Source organism: Pseudopipra pipra, chromosome 19 (genome assembly GCF_036250125.1).
Source record: "Pseudopipra pipra isolate bDixPip1 chromosome 19, bDixPip1.hap1, whole genome shotgun sequence".
Classification (NCBI taxonomy): domain Eukaryota; kingdom Metazoa; phylum Chordata; class Aves; order Passeriformes; family Pipridae; genus Pseudopipra; species Pseudopipra pipra.
In genome coordinates this window covers 10,445,563-10,472,722 of record NC_087567.1, presented here as the reverse complement: position 1 = coordinate 10,472,722, position 27,160 = coordinate 10,445,563, and the positions used below count along the sequence as shown (strand labels likewise).

Genomic DNA, 27,160 nt, shown 5'->3' with positions numbered 1-27,160 from the left:
GGTCACTCCAGGAAAGCTGCAGAGCTGTGCTGCCCTCATGGATTCCTTCTAAACTCTGGCCTGGCTAGGAGGGCTGAGCTGGGCTGCTCTCAGTGCTAAAACAGTGCCTCCATCTCTAGCACATCGTGCCCCTCGGAGCTCTGCTGCTCCTCCCAAGGCGGTGGTTACCCATCTCACCAGCTCCAGCAGGAGCAAGGAAAACCTTGCAGGAAGGCTGACTGCAGTGGGTTTTCCCTCAGCTTCCTGCTTTATCTGTGTATTTACCCTCTGGTGACTTCTGAGTCTCATTTCTTCCCTGAATTGCTCCTATTTGCAGCAGGACATGGCTACGTTACCCCAGCCACCGCACAGGAAAGCCATCCCGACTGGAAAACCATCCGCACTTGTATGTTTAACTACTTAATCCTGACCAACATGGGGAGACATCCTGCCAGAAAATCTTGCCTACATTTCAGCACGAATGGAAAAATACGTGTAAGGAGGGAAAACACAACCAAACACCCCCTGACAGCAACAGAAGCCCCTATGAACCAGCACCAGCGATTCCCTTTGCTACCGGGGGCTGCAACACGTCAGCTGAGATCAGCCCACTCCCACCTGAAATCCCCAAAACGCTGCTTCACACCCACTGTCCTGGCAGAGAAGTGGATTTATTTGTATGGAGAGTGTCAGAGAGAACCAAAAACCAGCCAGGGCCCTGCAGGGCTCACAGTGATGACCTCTCTGTGCAAGGCTGGAGGAGCTCAGTTTGAATCCAGACCCTCTCATTTCAAGACAGGTTTTTAAAGACAGTTTGGGATTTCCAGGGGTTTGTTGTTTTTTTTTTTCAAGCTGGCCCCCCTCACCTCAGTCCCCAAGCACTGGCTGTTTCAATGATTGTTTATGGCAGTGAGAAGGGCAAAGAAAAGAGATTTTCCAAGGTGGGTTTGAGTGGAAAGTTATCGAGGCAGCTCTGAGGAGATGGGAAGTGACCCAAAGACACACCAGAAAGGAAGAGGAAGCACAATTATGTGGGAAACAGGGCTGAAATGGGTTGAGGCAAGGATCCAGGCAAAATTTAAGGTCTCCCTAGGTCAGACAGTCACAGGAATTGAAGCGTCCTGAATAACTGTGGGAGAGGTGACCTAAATGACCTGCCGTGTTATTATCCCAGCGTGATGCTGCTGCTTTCACAGCCCAGTGAAGTCACACCCAAAGCAGAGCTACCACAGCCTGGAAGCACCCCCAAGTGTGACATGGGTGGCAGCAGTGACCTGTCCCAGTGAACCCAACCCCTCTGCAGTGCCTGAGCCTGGCCAGAGCACAGAGCCCCCCGTGCCAGGCAGGATGTGCTCCACGCCATGTGCAGACCACCGGCCCTGCAGTAGTTTCACGCTCCACTTCACCTGGGGAAGTGGGTTTGAAAATGAAATTAAGCACCCATATCAGTTTTCCTGATGCTCAAGATAGCACAGAGTCATATTTTCCATGAGAAACCTCAATTCCACAGGAAAGCAAGGGAGCAGTCTTGGTCTAAATGACAACTCCAATCCAGTACCGCAACTTAATGCCATAAGAGAGAGAAAAAAAACCCCAACAAAACAGCAACCCTCAACCACAGGACCTCACAACATTCATGTCAGCCATAAAATACCACAGCATTGAGATACTCCAGAGAGGTGATCCAAGAACCTAATTCAATAGAAATGCACTCGCTTGCCAGTGGGAATTAATGCTGCAACAGACGGAGCTGCTTCAGTGAACCTTTTTGATAAAAGGCCATTTGGCAAAGTTCAGAAATTTGCTTAAAATAAATATATGTATTTATTCAATAATATACCAAAAAAAAGGTGTTTTTTTTTTTTAAAAAAAAAAAGTCATAAACCTCGGGCCTCCCTTTGTTTGAAACCAGTATTTGGGCAAACTGTGTGTCAATCAGAGCTATATATAGTCTAATTGAATTACAGGGCCCAGCACGAAATGCCACGGGAATTATTCATTGCTGACAACTCAGGTTCAAGAGGTACGTGGATTTCCAGCATGACCTGCAGCCAGAGCACCCTAAACCCTGGCACCTTCACCCCTCTGAGCAGACAGCGTGAGGTGACAATGACACTGATCCTCCAGATGGCTTGTCCCAAGAATTACAGCTCGAGGGATACCAACACCTGAGGAACTTCTGCAGCAGTTTCCAGCCTTAACCCAGAAGATCTTGCCAGTGGCACCAATAAGGGGTGGGAATGTAGGGACAAGCAAGCATTTGGGTCAGGATCTTCAGAAATAACAAAGTTAGGCACCTTCCTGCTTTTAGCAAGCTGTGAATCAGGTGAGAGTGAGAAAAAGGACTAGATGCCTACAGGAGTGAAACACTGACTTCCTAAACTCTCCTGCTTGTTGCCAGCTTTTAGGAGCACCAGGATCAATACCAGAGAGTCAGAAGAGAGAGGCCATGAAGCTGTGGAGCCCTAGCAGAAAAGTCTGCCCAAAAGAACCTGTTCTTGCCAGCTACAGCCCAGAGCAGTGGCTGAGCAGACCTCAGTGTCTGCTCTGGGAGCTCACCCAGAGCCCTGCCCTGCCCTGCCCTGCCCCATCCCCAGACTTTATTGGCCTTTTCTTCCTCAGTTATTCCTCTGTCCCAGACGTGCTCCCAGCAAACAGTCTCTAAGCAGCAGATGAAATTCAATAACCGGAATTATTAGTCACAGACTTGTCTCTGTCCCCAACATCCAGGAATTACTTTGTCCAAAAAGTCTCCTCTCCAAGGCACCATAGCAGTAAAGCCCAGGGCACTCAGCTCCTGCAGCCCATGTGGAGCATCCAGGGCACACTGAGGTGTCTGAATCCATCACACAAACCCAAGAGGAGGATTTTATCCTCACTGATTCTTCACAGCCTCGTTCTTTTCCCTTAGCAAATCTATTACCTGCTTTTACCAATTTTTCTCCCTTGATGTGACTGGAAAAGCACCTGAATGAGATTTCAAAGAGCATCTCTGACTGGCAGTCACCCTCACAGGACCCTGAAGTGTCACAATTCTCACGTCTGTTATGAAAAAGGAGATGCTAAGCATCCCAAATCCTCATCATTACTGGAATCCTTGCCTTCAGCATCTCACTGTAACCCACTGCAGCTCTGAACCAACACACTGCTTGATGCAGCCACACTCACCATAAGCTCTGGGTATGTTGGCCGTTCTTTGGAATTCTTCTTCAAGCTTTAATGGAGAAAAAGAAAAAGAAGAAAAGATTAAAAGTTACATTCTGTCTGCAATTTAAGCCATAAAATTATACCATGAAAAAAGCAAGGTTTCAAGCCCCTGGAGAATAAGTTCAGCTACTCATCCATGCTGAGCAAACTTAAACCTTGAGGACACCTCAGCCAACATGATCAAGGCCAGTCAGATCAATCAACACAGGGCTGGGTACACAAGTGCTTTGAGCTCAGGGTCAAACAGGACCTGGAGACACCATAAGCACCAGTTAAGACACTGCCTGTTGCTGGTGGTCAGGCACAACTGGGTTTTTGGGTGCCCTGCAGTAGGCCAGTGACTAAGGGAATGGATACAGCCTGCAACCTCTGACTGGGAGCAGTGACTGAGTGGCTCCAAAGCACGTGTACAACTATTTGTTTATCCCCGTGCCGTTATCAGCGGGGACGGTTCCATGGGACATCCTTTTTTTCTCCTCTCCTACAACAGATGGCTCTGGAGGGTTGTAGATGGGAGCTATTTTGGTTTCCCTCCAGCAGAAAATAGCTTTTTTTAAAAAGACAGGACGTAATCTCTGCTCACTTCCTGGCAGTGTATTTAGGGGAAAGACGCTTGGAGCAACTTGAAAAGATCTTCACACACGTACACGGCGGTGGCGGGGAAAAGGTGTCACACTGAGCAAAACAAAAGTGAGAACCTCGGCGATGATAAGTCGCTCCTCTGCTGGGATTTGCAGGAGCCCAGAGGAAGCAGGGGACACACACTGAATAGATATTTCCTGCTTGCTGTGTGTAGAGGGTTCGTGTTCAGTGTCATGTTGTGAATGGACAGAGGAACCGAGGGCCGATACGTGCCAACACCACCAAGCTGAAGGTAACGGGATGTGTCACATCCTCTGAGCTCCAGAGCAGCCCGAGCCAAGATGACAAGGTGAATTTCAAGGTTAGGTGTGCCCAGATTTGGTATAATCCTCTTAATTTAGACCCTCTGTGAATAAAAACCTTGCTCCTAGGTTATTAATACCAGGAAATCTGGTGACAAATTACTGAAATCAATGTAAATTTTCAGGAATTAAGAGTCATACTGGGATCTGATCCTGACTCAGACATCCCAGGAACCTTCCTGCAGTGGATACAGGTGATCAGACTTCACTGCCCCAGGCAGCAGATGGATTAGACACAGAACCAAGCCAGGCTTGATACACTGAGTGGATGTGACCTGGTTTGGTGACAGAAGAAATTCTCAGATTCCAGCAACGCAAAACTAGTGCAATCTGCAGCCAAACTCCCTGTTCTGAGTCCATGCCACAATGCTGGTGTTGACAGATCTTCAGTGATCCTGAAGGGCAGGATTTGCAAAGAGAGGAATCGCCACATGCTCCCCAAAGTGGCCCTGGATGTACCTCCTAAACCAGCCACAGCTTGAGCTGCAGGACACTGGGCTTGCAAGAGCAAATCACTCAGTGAGGAACAGCCTGCCTGGCACAAACAGGCAGCTTGGCAATAACAACCAGCATGGGAGGACAGCAGCTGGTCCAAAACCTCAGCATGGGCCTTGCGAGAATGGTGGGCATTTTTGGGGGGGGGGGGTTTCCAAGGCAGCTCCCACCTCTCCAGACACAGAGCAGTGTGGGCATGGCAGGCATTCCCCAGCACGAGTCGGTGGGGAGGTGAGGAGCTGAACCACAGGGACATGAAAACATGTTTGGACACGACTCCCAGGAATCCGAACGCCGGCACTGAGAGTCCCCGGGCAGGAGTGGCTGCTAATCCCCTTCCTGGGTCACGATAGAGCCGGCCGGGCTCCGGCCCCGACCCTGGCACTGGGGAACAGTCTCACATTTCTGTATTTGTCGATGTGCCGTCCTTTCTTGGCCACCACACAAACCCACCATCCACCTGCCAACTTGGCAGGCGGCGCGTGGCACTGCAGCGCCTGGAAAATCCAGCCGCCTCCCCGGCGGTTCCAGGGAGCTGGAGGGAGCGGCAGTCAGGAGCTGCGGGGCAGCTGCCAGCTCTGTGAACCACGGGCTGAGGGCAGCTCTGAGCCTCCCCGGGCGCTGCAGAGCCGGAGCTCTGCACGGCCCTCACAGCTCCAGACAGCAGCGTCTGCTCCAGCCCCGTTCCTGCGCCGCAGCCAAACTCTCCCGCTGCTTCCAGCGCCGAGTCCCGTGGAAAGCGGAGGAGCAGCAGCTGGAGGGCCTTGGGAGCGGGGCAGAGTCTGACAGGGGCCACCACGGGGCAAACTCTGCCCTCAGAGCTGTGCCCCCTGGGAGTGGAAGCAGGAGGAGGCGGCCATTCCATATCCTGCTCCCCCTTCCAGCCGCAGGGACATGAGGGGGCTAGAGGACCCCCCTGACTGCACCTGCCTGTGCACACAGGAACCCTGTGCTGCTGCTGGGGGGGCAACCAGAGCCTCCTAAACCCCTTCCTCCTCCCCAAAACGGACTGAGCTTGTTCCTCACCACCTCAGGCAGGCAGACCCTCACAGCCACCATCACCACTGCTCTGCCCACACAGTGCCAGGCGCCCACCGGGCCCAGCGAGGACACATTCTGCCCAAAAACCGGGTTTGTGCCCCCAGGAGCTGCCTGTGGGGACAGGGGCGCAGGATGCCAATGGGCAGGTGTGCCCCCCAGCCTCCCCTAGCACGGCAGAGGCCGGGGAGGTGTTTTTACCATTGCGAGGTAAAATCGACGAACTCCGCTGAGAACTTCTCCGCTGGGAGCTGCGGTGACGGCTCCTCCACCACCTGCTTGAGCTGCTGGAAGGGCGTCCCCCAGGAGTCGTAGGGAAAGCGCAGGATGGCCAGCTCGATCTGGGGAGACACGGCCCACACCTCAGGACTGGAGCTGGACACCCCACAGCCCGCCCGCCCCACGGATTTCAGACTCCCGTGTGCCCCACCCTGGGGTGTGGGGTTTTTTTAGGTTCCACACAAATTGGAGGGCTGGATCACCTCCGCTATGGAGACAGGCTGAAAGATCTGGGATTGTTCAGCCTGGAGGTGGGAAGGCTCCAGGGAGATCACAGAGCCCCTTTCAGTGCTTAAAGGGGGCTCACAAACAGGAGGAAGAGTGACTTTTTACATGGGCAGACAGTGATAGGACAAGGGGGAACAGTTTTAAACTAAAAGAGGAGAGATATAAATTAGAAGTGAGGAGGAAATTCTCCCCTATGAGGGTGGTGAGGCCCTGGCACAGGTTGCCCAGAGAAGCTGTGGCTGCCCCATCCCTGGAAGTGTCCAAGGCCAGGTTGGATGGGGCTTGGAGCAACCTGGGCTGGTGGAAGGTGTCCCTGCCCATGGCAGGGGGTGGAACAAAAGCAGCTTTAAGGTCCCTTCCAACCCAAACCACTCTATGATTTCCTCACCACCCTGGCCATAACATCTTGCTTAACCTCCCCTAGCAAAAGGGAGAGGCCAGAGGAGATCCACATGGATCCATACTCAATTCCCTGTTACCCCCATGTCCGACATCACCCGGGAAAGAAGAAGTTAAAACCAGCCCCACACAGCACAGGGTAACTGTGCTGTAAAACAACTTTGTGAGCAGATGGATTCCCCCTAAACACTGCGTGGGAGACACCCCCCATCCCTGCTCTCCTGAGGGGGACTCTGCTAATTGCTGAGTGCTGGGAGGGCGTCTTTGTGCTTGGAATCCAACCTGCTCCAGGCGCCAGACGCCTGTGCCTTAGTCCATGCTGCCATCTCCTGGCAGCTGTGGCAGCAAGGAGCTCACAAAGCAGCTCCATCCTCCTTCCCTTCAACCCTGCAGCACATTCCCTTGTCTCCCCAGAACTGTATTCCCATTCCCAGCCCGCCACCTTCCCAAGGAACCGGTGCCACCGGTGCCAGCAGGGCTGTGGGGTCACCCTACCATGGTGATGCCCAGGCTCCAGATGTCAGATTTGACGCTGTACCCCTTCTGGTTCAGCTCTGGGTTGATTCTCTCAGGCTGTGAAGAGAGACAGAGGTGGGTGAGGAACAGGGATGGTCCCAGTGCCATGCCCACACCCAGGGCCCACCAATCTCAGCGGGGGCTTTTAGGGGGGCTCTTAGCACAGGACCCCTCAGCCCACAACACCAGGTTGCTCTCTTGGTTGTTGTGGGGCTAAATCTGGCCTCCCATCCTCACCAGTAAGGGCAGGCAGTGAAATGGGTCACCAGAAGCAGGTGGCACCTGCACCAGGGACTGGCGTGGTGGAGGTGACCTGGCACAGCTGGTATGGAGGGGTGACAAGCCTCAGTTCTCCAGGACTGTTTTCACCCCACGCTAGTGCCCCACAAAGGGTGAAGCCGGAGGGACCCAATCCCTGGGGACTGTTTTTCCTCCCAGATGCCAAGTACTATTGTCCCCATGAGGCAAACACACAAGAAGGAGCAATTCCAGAGCGCTTCCCAAGGTCACAGGGAGGAGAGAAGGCAGCAGGAAGCTGTGCCCAGGAGACCCACGAGATCCGACTCCCTCTCTGCCCCTTTACAAGGGATACATCTTCCCAAAGGAGTTCCCAGGGCACATGCCAGAGGCTGATCCTTCCCCCCGAGCTCAGGTTCCTTTGGCTGCTCCCCACGCAGCTTCTCCACAGCTCAACTTACAGCCATGTAGGGTTTGCATCCTGCATCCATGGTTTTAGCAACCGAGTCAACGAGGTAACCGCTAATGCCGAAATCGCACATTTTCACCTGCCCCTGCGTATTGATCAACACGTTAGAGGGCTTTACATCTGCAAGAAGGAACACAGACCACAGTCACTGTCACACGTGGGTGCCTGGGCCAAGCCAAAAACAGCTGAAGAGCTTCCTATCAGCAGAGGGCACCCAAGGAGCCCGTGCAGAGCCCCGAGCCTTGGACACGCCACAACCCTGCTGGCTGCACGTTCAGGTGACAACCCCATGGCCCTGTCACACGTTCAGGTGACAACCCCATGGGCCTGTCACAGGTTCAGGTGACAACCTCATGGGCCTGTCACGCGTTCAGGTGACAACCCCATGGGCCTGTCACGTGTCCTGACAGTGTCCCTTCGCTTGCAGGCTCCCCTCTCCAGTTTGGGGAAGCAAGAGGTGACTCTGCACATAACCATCACATCCCACTGCATATGGGAAGGCTGCAGACATTGGAGCAGCTCCACAGGGCTGGGGGCATCTCTGTGGGATGTCTGCAAAGGGCTGCAGCTCTGGCAAGTCCCCACAGATCTGGCCTCGTGCCAGCAAAGGAAAAAACCATGGAGGAAGCATGAGGAGTGGGCAGGAAAGGGTGAAAGGGAGCAGGGGGTGCAGGGAAGGAGGGAGCTGTAACTAAGACAAGGACCAAGATTTCAGAAATGGGCTCTGATTTTGAGGATCCCAGGCCTGGTGGCAGCGTGAGCAGCAGCAGGTGTGTGGGTGCTCCACACCTTATGGAAATCAGGCCAGTGTCTCATCTATTTATTACTGCCAGATTTATCTGCTTCCCATCACGGCCTCACAATCCCTGGTGTGTTCACACTTGCAGCACGTTATAATCCCCATCAGAAAGGGAAGTAAAGGCACAGAAAGATGCCAGGAAGTGATATCCAGGAGAGCATGGAGTTGCTTTCCTGCACAGCAGACAATTGCTCCATGAGGATAATCCCAAATGAAATCCCAACACAGCAGAGGTGACTCCAAAGGGAGCAATCCTTTCCCTGCTGCCACCTAGAAACCCCAGGTCTCTTCTCTGTCTGCATGTGATAAGCTATTTAATACAAGGCTGAAACACCATCTGAAGGAGGCCAGAAGCTGCTTTTGAGTCCTGCTTATTAGAACTGGGTGGTTTACAGCTCATTAACATCTGCTCTCTTATCAGCATCCTGCAATCAAAACCCTCAGGTACGAGATCCTCACCCATCTGTTACAAGGCTGAAATAAGACAATTTTCAGTGGAAATCAAACAAGTAAACAGAAACACAAGCAGCACTTTCCACCTCCTGTAAATGATACAGAGAGGGCAGAAACTCAACTCCCAGCCACAGGCAGAATGTACCCAGTGTGGCTGCCTGCTCCAGCTCAACTCTGCTGCTTCAGATGCTCCTTCCCAGGCACTCACACACTCCAGGGAGGGCTTTTTCCTCCTCGTGACAAATTGAAAATGACCCTTTGAAAAATAAAGGTGTCAAGCAGCAACTTCAAATTTGCTTCTTTCTAAGTGTGTTCATGGCATCTGTGAGATGCTCTAGAGGGAAACATGTCAGAAGAGCTTAAGGAGGGTATTTATGATTTCACTGGAGGCTATTTTAGCTATCAAACTGCTCTGCTCCACCAGTGCTCAGGGAAGCTCAGGGAAGGGGAGAGCATGGGTAGATCACTGCATGAGGCATCTCTCTGGCACAGAGATGCCTCTCCCTGCACATCAGCACAGAACTGGGGGAGAAACCTTGGCAAAGCCTGGTCCAAAGCTCACCAAGCACAGGAGGAGAAGACTGGCTGAATTTCACAGAGGTGCTGAAGCAGACCACGGATTTAGGGAAACGGGGCAACCAGCACAACCAGGCTGGAGCTCACTTCTCCACCTCAGGGAAAAGCTGGGACCAGCAGGCAGCTTCCAGCAGCCATTTCCTCTGACTGGGTTTTGCTGCAAGTCATGAGATGCCAGGGAACAGTTTTGCTGTCAAAGGCCCATTTTATCTGGGGTGTTTTGGGAGCCCTTGCCAGGCTGAGAGCAGAGCAGACAGACAGACAGACCCCAGCATGGCCAGGGCTGTGTGCCTGGCACTCACCTCGGTGGATCACGGAGAGCTTACTGTGGAGATGTTCTAGTGCTTTTACAATCTGAAACAACAAATGCAGAGTCAATCACGGCTGGCAGCACTTTGGGGAGGAGGAAATGACATCTGGCTTCACCCCATCAGACCTGCCTGGAGGGTTTCCCACAAGTCCTGCGCCCTCCCAGCAGCCCAAGGTGATGGTGGGTGCCCAGGGATGTCCCAGGACCCTAATGAGAAGGCAAAGGAGCTGCAGGACCCTCCCCACATTTCATGCTGTGTCATTTCTTCATTATATGTACAGGCACTTTTTGGATTATTTACAGCTTATAAATAACATCACCTCAGACCTGATCCTGGAAGCCAGCTGGGAATGGCTGGGAATGCTCTTCCTGGTGCAAACAGAGCAGGGAGCTTGGGTCATGTAGGACTTGGCTCAGAAGGAAAACCCCCTTTCCCTCCCCTCCTCACCCTGCTAATACTCACAGAGACGGCGATTTTCCCCAGGATGTCCTCGGGAATTGTCAGGCCTTTGTCAATGACATGTTTGTAGAATTTGTCCAGTGAGGTATCCATCAGCTCCATGCAAATCCACACGTCTCCCTGGAAAAAAAGCAAGCAGATATCTGCCTACTGGAACCAAGCATCCTTTCCTTCCTTGCTTTCCTTTCCTGTCCTGTGCAGGTTTTCCTTTCTTTCTTTCCCTTCCTGTCCTGTGCAAAGCTCTTTGGCACTTGCCCTTTGCTGACCTGTTTGCTTCTTCCCTGTCTTTTAAAACTCATTCAGCAAAACTGTGCTGGGCTTTCCTTTCCCTCCTCTCCAGCTGGAATTAGGTGCTGTCCACATTCCCTACCATTTAGGGTGTGTTTTTTGCTGTCTTTTTCCCAAAGCAGAGTCCTGGTGATTTAGGAGCCCAGAAAGTTATCGGAACTCAGGCTCCTAATGCCCAGCCAGGAAAAGTTCAGCTCTGCAGGGTTATGCTTAAAGCTCTTCAATAAATCCTGCTTCTCAGAGCTTTCCACATTTTCCCTCCCTGTGGCTTTCTCATCCCAAGCCAGGGCAATATTAACACCAGAGGACCAGGCTATGGGCTGGTGGCCTCGGTGCCCGGCTGTCCCCAGCACTAAAACTCACTGTATGTGACAGATCCTGGGCCAGGACTGAGCAAATCCATATTGTACCAAGTGCTGTGTTTAGATGGACATTAAACCTCTGGCACTTGGAGGGATGGGAATTCAGAGCCTGGGAGAAGGGGCAGCAGGGCTCAGCCCCAGGATTCCGTACCTCTCGGAAAAGTGCCCCGTAAAAGGTGACGGTGAAGGGACAATCCACCGTCCTCATGGAGATATCCAGGTCCATCAACAACCTCTTCTGCTCCTGGCTGTTCACCGTGGCTCGGATCCGCTGGAAGACAGGGAGTGTCAGGGGTGGCTGCCAGCACCTGGGTGCCACAGCCACACCAGGGATGGCCACGGGGCCCTCACACCCCCCCTGACCCTTCCAGCACATCCCGTGAGCCCCCCTGTTATCACACAGGCACTTCACAAGCCCAGCACCCACGGCAGGAGCACAGGGATCCTCCCTCTTCCCTGCAAACACCTCTCTTTGCAAAAGCCAAAAGAAATGAGTGTTGGCAGAGGAGGCAGGAGCAGGAGATCAGACTGTAGGCTGCTGGAAAGCTGTGATTTTGGAGCTGTTACATCTGTTACATCAGGGCTCCAGCCCTGCACCAGAGCATGGAAAATGGGCATTTCCCAGTCTCCCAGGAAGAGATGCCATTTATAGGCTATACCTGGAGACCCTCAGCTGGGAAATGCCACAACAGGGCATGACACAGTCCAGCATGGGTCACACACAGATTCCAGGCTCCCTGGCCAAAGCCCCTCGGGGCCAGTAATGGCACAGAATTAAACTGTTCAGCATCACAGGCAGCCTGAATGCTCCTGCCATACCCTGTTCAGATCTTCCATCACACTCACAGGCATCTTTTGCACTTTGGTGACCACCAAAGCAAACAAGAAGACCAAAGGCAGAGCACAGAGGCCCTGAGGAATGTCCCACCCAGCACCCACAGCAAAGTCTATCCACAGCTGAGGAGCTAAGAGTTTTCCCTCAGTTTGCTCACAGCTTCCAACTCTGCATCTCTTTTTTTTCTTATTCAGAAAGGAAACTTGAGGGAAAATTCAGCCAAGCAAAAACTGGTCCTACCCAAACTACAAATTTTCCCATGACCATTTCCCTAAGCTCCAAATTTATGAGTCTAAGCTGTTGTTATGAAAACTTTTCATAACAGCACCTACAAGCCTGCCATGGATCAGGATCCCACTGCAGCAAGCAAAATGTGAAAATCCCAACAAAAATTTCCCCTTCCAAATAGCCTAAAAAAAAGTCCCAGACGGAGAAAATTCTCCTATGCAATTGAATTTGCTCTTCTTTACAAAGTGCAGAGCCCTGAGTCTGAGGGCACGGCTACATCAGAAAATAAAATGTTTAAAAAATCATGGCAAAGAGAATTCTAGGGAGACAGGGATATTGTGGATGAAGGTGAGTGATTAATGCACTGCAGTGCTGGAAACACACTGAGCATCATAGTTTTAGAACACACCCATTGGCTGAAAGGCCTGAATCTCTCTGAGCACTCTTTGAACCCCTCGAGCTCAAAACTGTCCTGGGGTTTTTTTTTGACTGCTATTTTTTCAGCCCATCAGGTGGACTGCTTTTCCATGCTGTCAGAAGGATCCAGGACAGCAAGATCCACCCTGAGTCAGACTCCTGAGGAGAGATGGCCTTCAGCATTAGCAAAGGGAAACACTTTGTCTGAAGGCTTTAAACCAGCAAAGGAACTGCAGAGAGCAAAACACCGTTAGAGAATGTCTGTAAAAAGAAGAGTTTCACGAGGAAAGAAGCAAAGCAAAGGCAGTAAATCTCAGCAAAGGCACATGTGAGAAGAAGTGAGAGATGAGAGCTGTGCCCACACCCCCCGACAGAGACACGAAGCCCCCCAAAGGCTCACTCTACCTTCACTGCCATGATCTGCCCGCTGGGCATGTGCCGCATCTTCTCCACCACCCCGTACGCACCTCGTCCCAGCTCGGAGATGGGCTCCAGGTCATCAGCCTTCACCTCAAAGTTCTGGGGGAGAAAAAACAGCAGGTGGCACGGCTGTGCAAGGGGAGAAATGCCCCCCAAACCCAGCCCTGCCTGGGACATCCCCTCACCCTGCGAGTCCCCTCCCCAGGACACACAGTCGCTGTTCCGCAGGGTCACAGAACTATGGAGTGATTTGGGTGGGAAGGGACCTTAAAGATCATCTTGTTCCACCCCCTGCCATGGGCAGGGACACCTTCCACTAGCCCAGGTTGCTCAGAGCTCCATCCAGCCTGGCCTTGAACACCTCCAGGCATGGCGCAGCCACAGGTTCTCTGGGCAACCTGTGCCAGGGCCTCCCCACCCTCACAGGGAAGAATTTTTCCCTAATATCCAATCCAAACCTACTCTCTTTTAGTTTGGATCTATTTCCCTTTGTCCTATCTTTACATGTTCTTGTCTTGTCCCTCCCAGTCACCTTCAGCCTCTCCATCCTGTAAGAGCTAGGATGGAAAACACCACAGCAGCTTCTCCCCTGGGAATCACCTTCAGTCTTATTTTAATATTTCTTTTTTCTTCCACCCTCCTCCCCAAAACAATCATGGAAGTATCTCCCAGGTTTTTTAAGGCCTGTAAAAGCTTATTTCTCCAGACCTGCAGATGGGTCAAACACCAGCTGAGTGTGCCCCATTTTCACACCACAGAGGATTTATTTTGTCTTTCATCTCTTTCTCCTGGCCTTACCCAAAGGATGACTCTGTTTGGACCCTGCATCCCAACCTGCCCTTCTCCCTTTCTGTGCATCCACTCTATTTTTATTATTTTATTTTTTTTTTTTTGATGTTTAAAACATGCCTTTGCCACTAAACCCAGCCATTCTGTTTGCTGAAGGCACAACCACATCAATCAGTCACCCTCCAGAAGGCAGGGGGTGAGAGTGAACTGATTCACAGGGAATAATCCCACGTGGCTTTTTGCTGGCACAGCAGAAAAATTCCTGCAGCCTGCAGTGGCTGGGGATGCCATGGAGAGCAGGGATGCACTGTGAGAATGTGCACGAGGAGCCCTGACTAACATTTTGGAGTGACAGCAGAGATTTAAGCATCTCTGACACTGCTCCTGCTGTTCATGAGGACCCTTCTCCAAAAAAGCACTTGGAGATCTCTTCAAACAAGGAGTAAAGTTGGAAGGCAGAGGAGGGAAAGTGGCTTTCCCTCGGGATCAGGGTGAGTGCAGAAAGGCTGGTGGAAGAGGGAGCCCATCCTAAAGGAACCTGGCTGGATAAACAAGTAGCAGATCCATGGGAAATGCAAGCCATGGCACGCCAGTCCCTCTGGAACAGGCCTGTAACACACCGAGCTCTGGGGTTTATGAGTGTGTTTGTCTCTGCACCATCCAGCACTGCCTCTGTGCACGGAGCCTTTCTGGAGCACTGGAGCCTTTTCTCATCCCTGGGACTGCAGGGGAGAAAGGATTTTCTTGGAGCCTTGCTTGCTCTAGCAGCAGGCAGCATTTTCTCTGCCTCCGTGCTGCACAGTTTTGCTCCAGAAGCATCTCACACTGTTTCCACCTTCCAGCCCCTGCTCCATGCCAGGGAAAATACAAAATGAAAGAGAAGCAATCCAAAGATAGATATTATAAAACACTATTGGGTTAGCATTTCACTTCATAAATTAACTCGCTGACACCAAGGCCTACCTTCTGCACCTAATAAATTTGTTGTCCAGTTTTGAAGTGCTTTTATGGGTTCTGTTCTGCCCTTTTTTTTTTCCTATCAAAATAACTGTCCTGGGTTTTGTTTTTTTTTTTCCCTGCTATTTTTTTTCAGACCATCAGGTGGACTGCCTTCCATGCTGTCAGAAGGATTTGCTTCCAGGACAGGAAGATCTACCCTGAGTTCGACTCCTGAGGAGAGATGGCCTTCAATATTAGTGAAGGGAAACACTTTGGGTGAGGGCTTTAAATCAGCAAAGGAACAGCAGAGGAGAGTAAAACGCTCTGTTAGCAACCCCCTCGCTTTGTAATCCTTATTTCCAGGGGATTAGCTGCACCTTGTTGCAGCAGGGAAGGAATTTCCAGGGTGGAAAATATGAAGGGAACCCACGTGCCAAGGGAGGCAGAGGGGGAGTGTTTGGGGCATGTTCATCAGAGCAGTGCCAGCCAGTAGGTCCCTCTGCAGCTGGCCAAGGGGCCACACTGGTGTCCCACACACACAGCCCTTGCTGCAGGAGCACAGACACCAGATGCCAGTCAGATATTTTAGGCTGGAGGTGGCTGTCAGGGCTCACAAGCCCCCAGAGCTCCCAGGCTGGCTCTTCTCAGCTTTTATTTATCCAGCAACTGCCTTCCATTTCAAGTAAAATGGGCTGTGTTGTTTTTAATAGCTGGTATTTATTAATCTACCCTTTTTTGGAGGGGGGGGAGCTGAAGTGATGGTCACCCAAAGGTCCCCCAGCCTTACCTCCTCGCCAATAGAGATGCAGGCTTTGGAGTCTAGATCTCTGGGTGGTCTGAAGAAAAGAAGAGGGAAAAGATGTGAAATGTGCCTTAAAAAGATCAATTTTCCCTCAGTGAATAAATACAACCCCCGGGGTCCCCCCAAGCCATCCCCTCACACCTTCACCCAGCAGCCCTTGAAGTCCTGAGCAGCCTTAGTCTCCTGGATCAACAGATACAGCCAAGATCCACAAAGGCACCCCAAAAAGGGCTCAGGAAGGAACTGCTGGACTCAGCATTCTTCCCTGTGCAGGAACCCAGAGAGATTCATTGTGAAAGGCAAGGCAGCTGGCAAGCACCAAATCTCTGCCAGCCTGTATGAAAAATGGATTAAACGGGCATAAAGGTCTAAACCCAGTGTAAATTATTACCTCAGCCACACAGCACACGATAACAGGCTAAAAAAAGTGAATTCCCAAGGAAGCAAGGAAAGCCAGGCTGGCTGGAGCTGCACAGATTGCCTCAAAAACAGAGGGTTTCCTTTTGCAAGGCTGAGTACGTAGAGAAGGGGACACATTTTCATGCCTTGACCAAATGCATGTTATGCAAACTGGGTGATCAGAGTGCCACATGAGTCAAAACTGGGTGCCCATCCTGCTTTTTGACTTTTCCTGCATCATTAAGCAGCACATGAGACTTGTGATGGGTGCAGGTGATGGGCTGAGATGCCCTGGTTGCACCTGAGAAATACAAGGGCTGTGAAGTTACTATTCCACAATCCTGGAATGGTTTGGGTTGGAAGGGACCTTAAAGCCCATCCAGTGCCACCCCCTGCCATGGGCAGAGACACTTTCCACTCTCCCAGGCTGCTCAGGGCCCCATCCAGCCTGGCCTGGGACAGTTGCAGGCTCCAGCAAAGGTTGGAAGCAACTGGGCTTTGTGGTTTTCTCCTCATTCTGCCTTTAGTGTTTGCAGACTTACGTGGAGCTTGTCTGTGGTTGCTCAAATGCTTCTTTAGGAATTTTCAGCCCAGGGTTTCTCTTCTTGCCTGTGAAACAAGAAAGAGGCAGAGTTAAAGAAAGGCGCTTTTTTTTGTTGTTGTCCTTGTTGTTGTTGTTGTTGTGATTTGTTTTGGGTTAATTTGCAAAACGCAGCTTGTCTATATTTGTTGACCTTATTTAACATAAATGCCTGGCCAGGCTGGTGGTGTAGACTCAGGGCACAGAGTTCAAACATAAAGTGCCTTTGTTCAGTAAGTCTTCATTTAGACCTGCAAGGTCTGGCTGCCAACTTGGTACAGAAAACAGGCAAAAGCTCTGGCAAAGGCAGAAAATGCAAAGGGAGAGGTATTTCTCCTCCTACCCACGCAGGATCCCTTAAAATATTCCTCAGATTTTAAACCATGACAGATACATAACTGCAAACCCTGGCAGCATTAAAAACCTTTTTTTTAAAATCGAATCTGAAAGTCCAGATTCTGATTCTGGACTTTCTGGATGTTTAACTGGATGTTTCATCTCCTGGTCATTAAAGTTGTGCAAACCCAGCAAAAATAAAGCAGAATTAAGTTCTGCAGGCTTCAAAGCTGTTTGTTTCTCTTCACACTGACCAGCCAAGCTTTTCTGAGCTGGATGCAGCTCAAGCTCTCAAGGAGTTCAACTGCAGCTCTCCTGTAAAGGGGGTCCAAGCAGGCACACACAGAGCCAGGCAGAGAGCAGAGAAACACAAGAACCTTTTTATGACTGCACATATACAGCCACATTTCAGCAAGGGGTTTGGAATCCAGGGATAAAATAACCTGGAAACATAAGTCATGTCACCAAAACCCCAAGGTAAACATCTGGCTGTGTAAGAAAATCCCTGGTCCCCCCTCAAAAAGGCACAGGCATCTAATTTAGGTGTTTGACATTTTCAATCTAACAATTTGTATCAGTTACTGCCTTTCTTTTAAGCAGGAGTTTTACCCTCTATTCCCAACACTCCCTCTCAAACTTCACCTATCCATGTTCCAATTTGTTTTTCCTTTTGCCACAGACTCCTGTCAATAGATGCCTGTGAATCCCAGTGCCAGAGGGGTGCTGGATCAAAGTGCAGGCACCCAGGATGGAAAATGACCTTTAGGAATCAATTAGTCAATTCAGATTGCTGTTATTATTATTTTTTTAATATTTTTTTTCCTTGTCTGCTCCAAAAGATGGGATCAGGCTCACTCCTTTTGGCAAAGAGTCATTCCAGGATGGGACAGGATGGAAGAACCCAGCTGACACCTCAGGGGAAAAGAATTTATTGGAAACCCCTGTGCACACTCACTGTCAAGATTAGAAATCAACAGAGCTGTGAATTTACATAAAGGGGAAAACTGGAAAAAAAGCTAATTCTCTGCTCCCAGGAACTTCCAATCTAACACAGAAAAGGCAAAATAAAAGCAGCAATGTCACTCACAAGCACAAAGAACAGCCCTGTCTTCCCAAGAGGTAAAAGCTGGTCTGTGAGGAAGTAAAAATGATGCTAAAACCCAGTGGAGGAAGTCCTGCAGTTCTGTGACCCTTTTCCTTCTAGTTTTTGTAGTTGAACTACACAGGCACCCAGAAGGCACAAGTGAGGAGCAAGCCCTGCTGTGCTGGATGCTCTGGATTCCATTCCTTGCCCAAGCTGTGCCAAGTGCCCCTCGGATCCATCGGGCTGCTAAATGGGTAACAGTGCTCTGGATGGTGGTGTGGCAGCTAAAAAAGGAATCCCAAAAACACAGGTCTGGCAGTGCAGGCAAACAAAACCCCTGTTTCTGTGGATATTCCAAGCCTGCCATCCCAGTGAACTCTCTGCCCCCAGAGTCCATTCTGCCTGCATCCCCGAGCAAACGAGACAACCACAGGCACAACAAAAGCATCTTCAGCCTGATTCTGTGTGCGGAAATCCAGACACAAACATCCACCCAGGTGCCCACAGAGGCAGGAACTGCCTCCGCAGAGCTGAGCTCTCCCTCTCAACACTCACCAGCTGCCTTTTGACACAGCACAAGGACCAGCCCTCCCCTCTGCCACGATCGCATTGGCACCACCAAAATCAAACAAGAAACAGGCACAAATTCACTCTGTTATTGCCTTTCTTCTTTTTTTCCCTTTGTGGCTTTGCTTGCACCACCTCATGTGCTGCACCTGAACCTCAGGAACCCGCTCTGGGGCAGCTCTGGGAGGGTGAAAACGAACCTACTGGAAATTACCCTAATTTGAACTGGAACCAGAACAGGTTGTACAGCGTTTAATCTTATCGTGGCTCACAAGTGGTGTCAGCAGAACTAGGTAGCCAAGTGCCAAACCCAAATAAATATTAAAAGCCTTCTGCCTTCTGGTGAAATAAAATCTGCACTTTGGGGAGTTTATTTTCCTTGTCTCTTCTTCACAGAATACAATATTTTGAAACTTTGCCATTTTTTTGAAGCGCAATCTGTTGGTGCGTTCGAGCTGCCAAGACGCAGGCACAGTTTAACATTCTTTGGGGTTTTCTTTTCAAGAAAGAAGAGAGAGAGACAACAGCAGCAAGAATAGAACATGGATTTCAAGATGGCACCGGGAGAAGGGATTGCAAATGGGAATTGCTGTATCTGGGACTGGAACCTGCAGCACCAACGGGATGAGCTTGGGGTGAGGAGGGGAAACGTGGTGACTCCACTCACCGTGGGGTTCTTTAATGATTCCTGGGCTGAAATCAGGCAATTCCAAGCCTCCCAAGTGGATCAGGCCAAGTTTCTGAGCTCCTTTTGTTCCAACATGCAAAGCACTCATCTCTCCAAGCCTCTGGGGCCGGTGGCTAAGAGTGGTTTGCAGGAAGCATCAGCAACCCCTGACACTGCCTTAAAACCAGGAACACGGAGCAGAGCCAGGGCTGCCACCCCAGCAGGCTGCAGTGGGGTGCAGGAACTGGGATCCCCCCTTATCCCAGCCCCCAGGTCTCCATTGCACAGGAGAGGCTCAGCTGAGCCCCTGAAGCTGCTCCAAAACTCAACGGTCCAGGTCACACACCCTTGAAAGAGTTTCTCCCCAGACACAGCTGCTTAAAGGTTTAGGGTTGTTTTCTTCAAGGAAAAAAAAAAAATAATTGGAAGTCCCAAGATCAGTTCTGTTCAATAGGAACTGCCAAGCAAGTGTTTTGCTGTCAAAATAAAATCCCCCAGTTTGCCACAGCTTTGAGAGATGACACCATATAAAACTGCAGTTTGCAGAGAGAATCATCTGCACAGGAGCTCAGAATGTGGAGGCAGCTTAATAACATACAAAATTGGATGTTACCTGTTCCATCCACCAGAAAACCAGTATTTTCCACAGCGTTTTTATGATTCATTACTATTTTTGGCTTTGTTTCCTGAAGAAAATCGCCCCACGTGTTTATCTGACGGTCTGTGTCCCTTGTGGTAAGTGTAAATCCACTGGCCCATTCCAGCCCCATCTGACAGAGAAACTGAGCTTTGGGAGACTGCAAATCTAATAAAAGCAGGTGATTAAATAAAGAAATCCCCACTTCAGAGACAGGCTGCAGCACAAAGGCCACCCATGGCAGGCACCAGCCATCCACACCCAAGCTGTGCAGAAGCCCTGAGTGCCTCAGACACCAAAATAACAGCACAAGGTTTGATCCTGAGGCCCAAACCAGGGTCTGAGCACCAGTGCAGGGGGTTCACTGCAATTCCTTGGGATTTGCAGTAAGGAAAGGCCCAGTGACCCATCACACACAGCACGAAGTCTACACGTGGCTCCTGCTGCAAAAGGTTCCCTGTGCTGGTGGATCAGCAGCTGGGATTGTGTTTCTGCTCCCCAGCACCCAAAAAGCCATGAGCTTTCTGTGGAAACAACCCCTGAGGCCTTGCTGGTCCCTGAGCCTTCAAGCTAAAGCTCTTTTGAGAGCTCTCTCTGCAATTTGCCACACGGAGACATCCACAAGTACTTGACTCAAAAGCCAAGTTTTAAGAATAATTGAGGGGAAAAAAAAAAACCAGCCTGGCTTGGAGCAATGCTGAGAGACACCTCCAGAAGCCAGTCTGGATTCAGCAAAACATCCAGAGTATCTGCAATGTTAAGCACAAGCTTGAATCTACTTTCTTTCAGCAGAAAAATTACCCACAGTACGTATTGAACCGACTGGGGCTGGAACAGTTGCCACCTTTACAAAGCCTCGGTCCTTTCTTGCAAATGCACTGCTCAAGGAAGCTGGAATAGTCTCGGGATGAGAGGAAAACAGCCTCTGGTTGTGCCAGGGCAGGTTTAGATTAGATTAAGGAAGAATTTCTTCACCAAAAGGGTGGTCAGCACTGGAACAGGCTGTCCAGGGAAGTGGTGGAATCACCAGCTCTGGAAGTGTTCCAAGTGTTCAAGTGCATGTGGCGCTTGGGGACATGGTTTAGGGGTGGGCTTGGCAGTGCTGGGTTAATGTTTGGACTCGATGATCTTGGAGAGCTTTCCCAACCTTAATGATTCCATGATTCCATGATTTTAATTCCAGCAGTTGGCTGCAGCATCACCACAACCTCCCGTGCCCCAGCACCGACCCCTGCATGGCTCAGACCAGCCCAACTGAGCCAACACTAAGAACCAAATGAGGTCTGAAAACAAAAATCCTAATAGGAAAAAGAAACCCTGACTTAATGAAAACACATTAAATACTTCCCTGTGAAGGTCTTAAACCCAATTCCTCAGGGAGGGGAGAAAAATACACTTGCAATGGGTTCATTGACCTCCTCCCACCAGCACTGACAGAGCACAGAGATGGATGTCATCAACCCCCCTCAATCAGGGCACCCTTAAATATCAATATTGAAAAAGGAAACTTCAAAGTTTCGCAGGGAAAGGGTAGGAAGCAGAACAGAGAATAACAAAGAAAGGGAAGACAGAGGAATTCACTGCCCACATAGGCTGTAACAGAAAACAAACTTCGACTTCAGAAGGAAAATCCCATTCCCCTGTCTCCTGACATTTCACTGCAGTCAAAAACTTTTTCATGATTCAATCCAAAGTTAATGGTTCCTTGCCACAAAAAGCTCCTATTTCCATCAAAGGATATTAACTAGTTCTGTCTTCACCACAATTTATTATTAAAGCTGTGTTCAATAGCCATGTAGCAACGTTTCCTTTCAAATAACACTCTTTAGCACAGAACTTGCTGGTAAAATCCCACAGGCGGGAAATGCCTCTTTCTCCCACTTTTTCAGGAGATAAAAGTGGCTCATTTACTATTCCTGTCTTTCCTAAGGATTTTTTGGTCTGATTCCTTGGAAGTTTTTGAAAGCCAAATGGTCTGGTTTTCCCCTATCAGCTGTACTCCCTGTGCAAGCAAACCCCCATCTCTAACATGAGGGAAAAAATGGAACTGTTTGGTGGATTTCCATGGAAAAAGAGTGAAACTGCATCTCATGGAAACCCCTGCACCCCACTGCTCCACAACCAATGTCCTGTCTGATCCTGAAGTGCCACTTTGCAGTGGGAATGGCTTAGGTGCAAAACCCCAAACCGAGATGGTTCTTACAAAACCAAGAAATAAAGATTAAATTTTTTGTGTCCCAAACACCCTGGAAATGCCCAGCAGGAGAGAGTTCTTCATGCAAAGGCTTTGTCTTTAAGTGCAAAAGGGCATCTCTTATCCCATAGCTCAGTTCTAGCCCATATTTCAGCAAGCAGTGGGAGGTTTGATGCTGTCAAAGAGAAGTTTAAGCTTTGCAGGACACGTGGAAACGGCCAAATCTCTGAGAAGTTCATTGATGAACAGTCCTGGACATAAAAATTGAGAAACTTTAAAGCTGCTAATGATACCCAAGGCAGAGCAAGGTCACCTGGAGCAGCTGCTGCTGCTGTAGAAGATGTAGCAACCTCATATTTAACATCAGCTTCACACAGAGGGGAAAAATACTTTTAACAAGTATTAAATATCATCTCAGAGGTTCATTATTTATGCTTGCAAATTATTATGGTTATTACACAAACCCATCTTAGCACACTTTAGAGTCCAAGGGCTGGGGATGGACTTGCCCATCTCCTCCAGGCCTCAGTCACCTGCCCCAGCACCAGCTCGTCACCACTCCCCACTTCTCAAGTTAAAAACCCTTTAGTCCTGCCCAGGTCTTTCCACCAAGGAATCCCACAAGTGGGGACATCCCAGGAACAGGAAGGTGTCCCATGAGCATTCCTGGTGTCCCCACAGGCAAACACTCATCACCTCCAGACTAAACAACAGCCACCCAGCAAAGGCTCCTGAGGTTCCCAGCCAAGTTGCTGCTTAAAAATGAAAATACACAGAGATAACAAAGCACATTCTGAAGGAGTGGGTCCATGCTGCTGTACCTGGACTCGTTCTCACAACCTGGCTCTGTTCCAGCTGCAATGGGAATCGAGTCCGCAAAGAGAACAAACACCAATGGGGGAGAAATTCCTTGAATCAGCCACTTCTGGTGGTTTTAGCAGCACAAATGTATCTGCCCCCAGCGGCCACTTCCCCAAGGCAGCCCCACAGGTCCTCCCTTGGGTTGTTGTGGCATCTCCACAGCTGTGACCACAGTGATTCCTGCACCACCACCTTCCTCCCAGGGGCTGAAACCCTTTGAATTCTGCCATACAGGCAGTCCAAGTGTGGAACCAGACCGTAGCTCTTCCATTGAAATGTCCATGGGACAGAACTGCAGGTGACAGGGAGGTGGGTGTTGGTGACAGGGGCTTGGAGACTGGGATGGGGAGGAATGAGGGAAGTTCTCTCACCACTTCTGCCCCTGTGTCTGGCTTGTGTGTCTCGAAAACCCTTTGGTGAAGCTGCCTAAAATCCCTCTGGACAATGCTCAAAGCAGGGTCCCAGTGACAGGGTGGGTGAGTGGCTGGAGCTGCACTCACCATCCAGTTTGTAAATGCAGAGCTTTAGCCAAGCCCTAATTTCTGGAGAAAACCAAAAGCCAGGTGTTCACACAAGCATCAATAATATGGAAAAGCGGGTCTCAAAATCTGTTTTCCAAGCCCTCGTGAAGCCACAGAAAAAGAATTTAATATGCAAACAACACTTAAAAGCTGCTGAAGTTTCAACCAAAGGCCAAGGGAAGGGATGAGGTGGATAATGTGCTTTAGCTGTCTCCTTGAAATAAACTGAGCTGCTTCCCTGGCCAAGTGCCACTGGCTGCTCTTCCATCACTGCCACGAGAAACGGGATTGGAGGCAAATGGAGATGCTCCAGCAAGGATGGTGGTATGTCCTCTGTGCAGGACAGGGACGTTTCCCACACTTCCTTTATCTGTGTCTTCCCTCGTGGTTGTTTGCAATAACTCCTTGGAAACGGCAAATTTGAAATCTGTTTCCTTAACAACTCGTTTCAGGGCTGTCTGGGGAGCAGAGCTGAGCCTGCCACGGGCGAGGTGGCTCCAGCTCCAGGCTTTCTTCCTCTCGTTTCGGTGCCATGGAGCTGCTGGGTCATTTGGTGGCCACTGCCACATCCATGTCTGACTTAAAGCATTATTTATTTTCCCGTTTTTTCCCCCCAGGAACCACATTTTGGGTCAGGAAGAGGGAAAGGCAAGAGGGAGAGCACTTTTATGCCTGTGATGGGTTCTGCCAACGCGTTTCAGAAACGACAGCACAGTAGGAAACCCTGAAACCCTGGCACAACACACGAGCAGACCATGCTGCAGTCACGGCTCACTTTGACTCCCAAGGCTCCCAAAGATGAGAAGAGCAAGGCAAGGCCTGGGCACAGCTTGATACCACTTCCACCCACATTAAAGTGCTGAGAATGTAAAGCACTGTCCTGCCTGGAGGGTGGCCCTGCCCCAGCACCCAGACACAGCCCAGCAGCTGTCCATGTCCCAGCACCCAGCAGGGCCTCAGCACCCAGCCATGACCCAGCACCCAGCCATGACCCAGCACCCAGCCATGTCCCAGCACCCAGACATGCCCCAGCATCCAGATGTGCCCCAGCACCCAGCACTGTCTCAGTACCCAGACATGCCCCAGCACCCAGCTGTGCCCCAGCTGTGCCCCAGCACCCAGCTGTGCCCCAGACATGCCCCAGCACCCAGCTGTGCCCCAGCTGTGCCCCAGCACCCAGCTGTGCCCCAGACATGCCCCAGCACCCAGCTGTGCCCCAGCTGTGCCCCAGCACCCGGCCGTGCCAGCGCCCGCCCTGGGGTTTCTCCGTCGCAGGGCCCAACTTGCTCCTCTGACTCAACCCTGCAACCTGTAATAAACCCAGGGCAGGAGAGGCCCCAAACCAAAATAGCAGGGCAGAGCAGGGAGCGGTGGAGGTGCACCCAGTGCACCGGTGGCAGGGGTTGAGCAATGCCAGGGTTATTTGTGTCTCTGCTGCGGGAGCAGCTCCCAGCTGGCGGCGGCTGACATGGGTCAGCTCTGCTGAGGCACAGACACGGCCCAGACAAAGATCTCCAGCTCTGCTGAGAGGTAAATCACAAGGTCAGCCCTCCGTGCCTGCCTCGGGCTGGCCTCCAGCAGGAGACACTTCTGAGGGGAAGCTCTGGACAGCACAAAACGCTGGAAGAAGGCGAAGCACAAAGGTCTGCAACACAGACTCCAGGAGACTAATCCCTGGATCCTGCAGTGCAGACACACAGAGAAATGTCACCAAACCCTGCAAATATCAGAACCTATTTGCCCCCCTTTCAGTAAGCTCTGTATTTCAGTAATTCAATTTTGAAGGTAATTTCCTGATTCAGGCTAATCTCTCTTACTCTGCCCATTTTCCTCTCAACACACCCTGCAAAAGGGCTGCAGGCTGCTGGGTTATTCATGTCAGCACAGAAACCAGAGGGATGCAATTTCTTCTTATCTATCTGCACATTTTGGTTAAGAGAGTCTGTCTGTCACTCTGATAAGAGTGCACCTCCAAATTTTAGAAGACCTTCCGAGGGCGAAGCGGAAGAGACACTTTGATAGAGGTTAGACATGAGATCCTGTGCTATGACAAGCACTGAACACGGGGCTGCAGGGACTCTGGGGAGGGGGCAGGGAGCTGATACAGCTTTGGGGCAGTTGTGTACCCTCCTGGAATCCCCCAGCAGGGAAAAATGAGCCCCTCCACAGCTCTAGCCCATAGGAGCTGCAGGGAGCACCGGGATAATCACATGCTGGAACAACCATCCAGCAGGTTTTGTGGGACACCAGCACCCAAGGCCAGTCTGGAGACAAAGGCTGGTCGTCTGATGGAGAGGATGATACAGAACAGCTGCACAGGAGAGGGCTGGGGAGTTCAGGATCATCTTTCATGTCTTGTGGAAGTCGCTGCCACATCACTGAGCTGTTTCGTGGGCTCCCACACGGGCTTGGACATTCCACTGCCAGGACTTTGGACTTCACTTCCCAACTGGGCTCTGCCCTGTGTGTTCCCTGCACCCCATTCCACTGTTTCCTTGCAGGGAATGCCAATATGAGAGGAAAAGGGCCTTCAGCACCTGTTTTCACGCTCACAGATCAGCAAAGAGCAGCCACATCCTCTCTTCTGATGTTAACAGGCAGGTGACAACAAACAGCTTTTCCAGATGATGTCCCTTCCCAGCCCAGATGCAGTATCACTTCCAATCTATCAGGGGAACTGCAGGCACAGCACAGGGCCACCTTCATGTTCCTGCTGGGCTGGTGCCAGGACCACACTGGTATCTGCAGATGTGACAAGGCCAGAGCCCTCCCCTGGCATCCTGCACTGCCAGGCAGCCTTTGGATCAGCCAGCTTTCCTTCAGAAAACAGATGCAATGCAAAGCAGCCCTAAATCCATCCTACCTGAGGTGGGAGATGGTAGGTAGGAGCGTTCTGCCTGCCTACAGCTTTCAGCACAGAGTACAAGAGACTGGAATATTAAAAACCTTGTTACAACACTTTGGCTGAACTCATCCGGCGCGTGCATCCAGCTGCTCCAACCCCCATGGCCTGGGAGAAAGGGCACAGCTCCTCCCAGACTGCAGCACCTCCTGCAGACAGTGCAACATCCCCCAGCAGGAATGGCCCCGATGCCCCCGGGCTGGGGCACCTGCCCTCAGGGAATTCCACCCAACCAGGGCTGGGCTGATCCCAGCACCAGCAGGGATCACAGCCATCCTCCTTGGAGCCAGGACCTCCCAGGTGGGTGAAAATGGGAATGTTCAGCTCTCTGCTCACTCACCCCAGCTGCAGGATGCTCTGCCAGGGACAGGCACTGTGAGGTGGTGGACAGGAGGAACGGGGCACCGGGATTTGCACACTCCAATTCCAGCAACACCCACAAAAACACCTCTGCTGCCGTGGGCTCTGACTCACATCCACCAAGGCAAAGGACTTCCATGGATGAGGGCACTGGCAGCCACCAAAGGAGCAGCCCACATTGCACAGGGGGCACGAGGCAGCAGGGGCTCACACCACCATCCTGCTCCCCCCTGGCACCTGAGAATATTCACCCAAATCCATGGAAGTGGTTCAAGATAAGGATGGGAAAGCAGCACTGATCCCCACCAGGCTTGTGAGACACCTGTGACCTCCTTTAGCTGCAAGGAAACACATGCCTGTGCCAAGGCTGGGGCTGTGCCTGGATGCTCCAGAGATGCTGGATCCTTCCAGAGACCACTGTGGAGGCAGAAAGCAAAATGCAAACCCACAAAATGCAAAATCCAATGGTTTGCCCACACACATTCCCATCTCCAACAGCCTGACATAAATCCTACAGGGACCAAAGCCTCTTCTTCCTTCTCACCTTCCTTTGCTTAACTGTTTTTCCACCCAGCAGCTTAAT

At 50.9% G+C, this 27,160-nt stretch overlaps 1 protein-coding gene across 1 annotated transcript in view; it reads right to left on the bottom strand.

Annotated features, from left to right (window-relative positions):
• MAP2K6 (mitogen-activated protein kinase kinase 6) overlaps positions 1 to 27,160 on the bottom strand; it is a 53,298-nt gene that overhangs the window by 11,423 nt on the left and 14,715 nt on the right. The window contains exons 2-11 of the mRNA XM_064676131.1: positions 16,411 to 16,477; positions 15,455 to 15,503; positions 12,925 to 13,038; positions 11,191 to 11,310; positions 10,393 to 10,509; positions 9,922 to 9,973; positions 7,784 to 7,911; positions 7,065 to 7,142; positions 5,865 to 6,004; positions 3,148 to 3,193 (exon numbers count right to left, since the gene is read on the bottom strand). Of these exons, the coding sequence (XP_064532201.1) occupies positions 3,148 to 3,193; positions 5,865 to 6,004; positions 7,065 to 7,142; positions 7,784 to 7,911; positions 9,922 to 9,973; positions 10,393 to 10,509; positions 11,191 to 11,310; positions 12,925 to 13,038; positions 15,455 to 15,503; positions 16,411 to 16,477 (911 nt within the window). The remainder of the gene's footprint in view (positions 1 to 3,147; positions 3,194 to 5,864; positions 6,005 to 7,064; positions 7,143 to 7,783; positions 7,912 to 9,921; positions 9,974 to 10,392; positions 10,510 to 11,190; positions 11,311 to 12,924; positions 13,039 to 15,454; positions 15,504 to 16,410; positions 16,478 to 27,160) is intronic.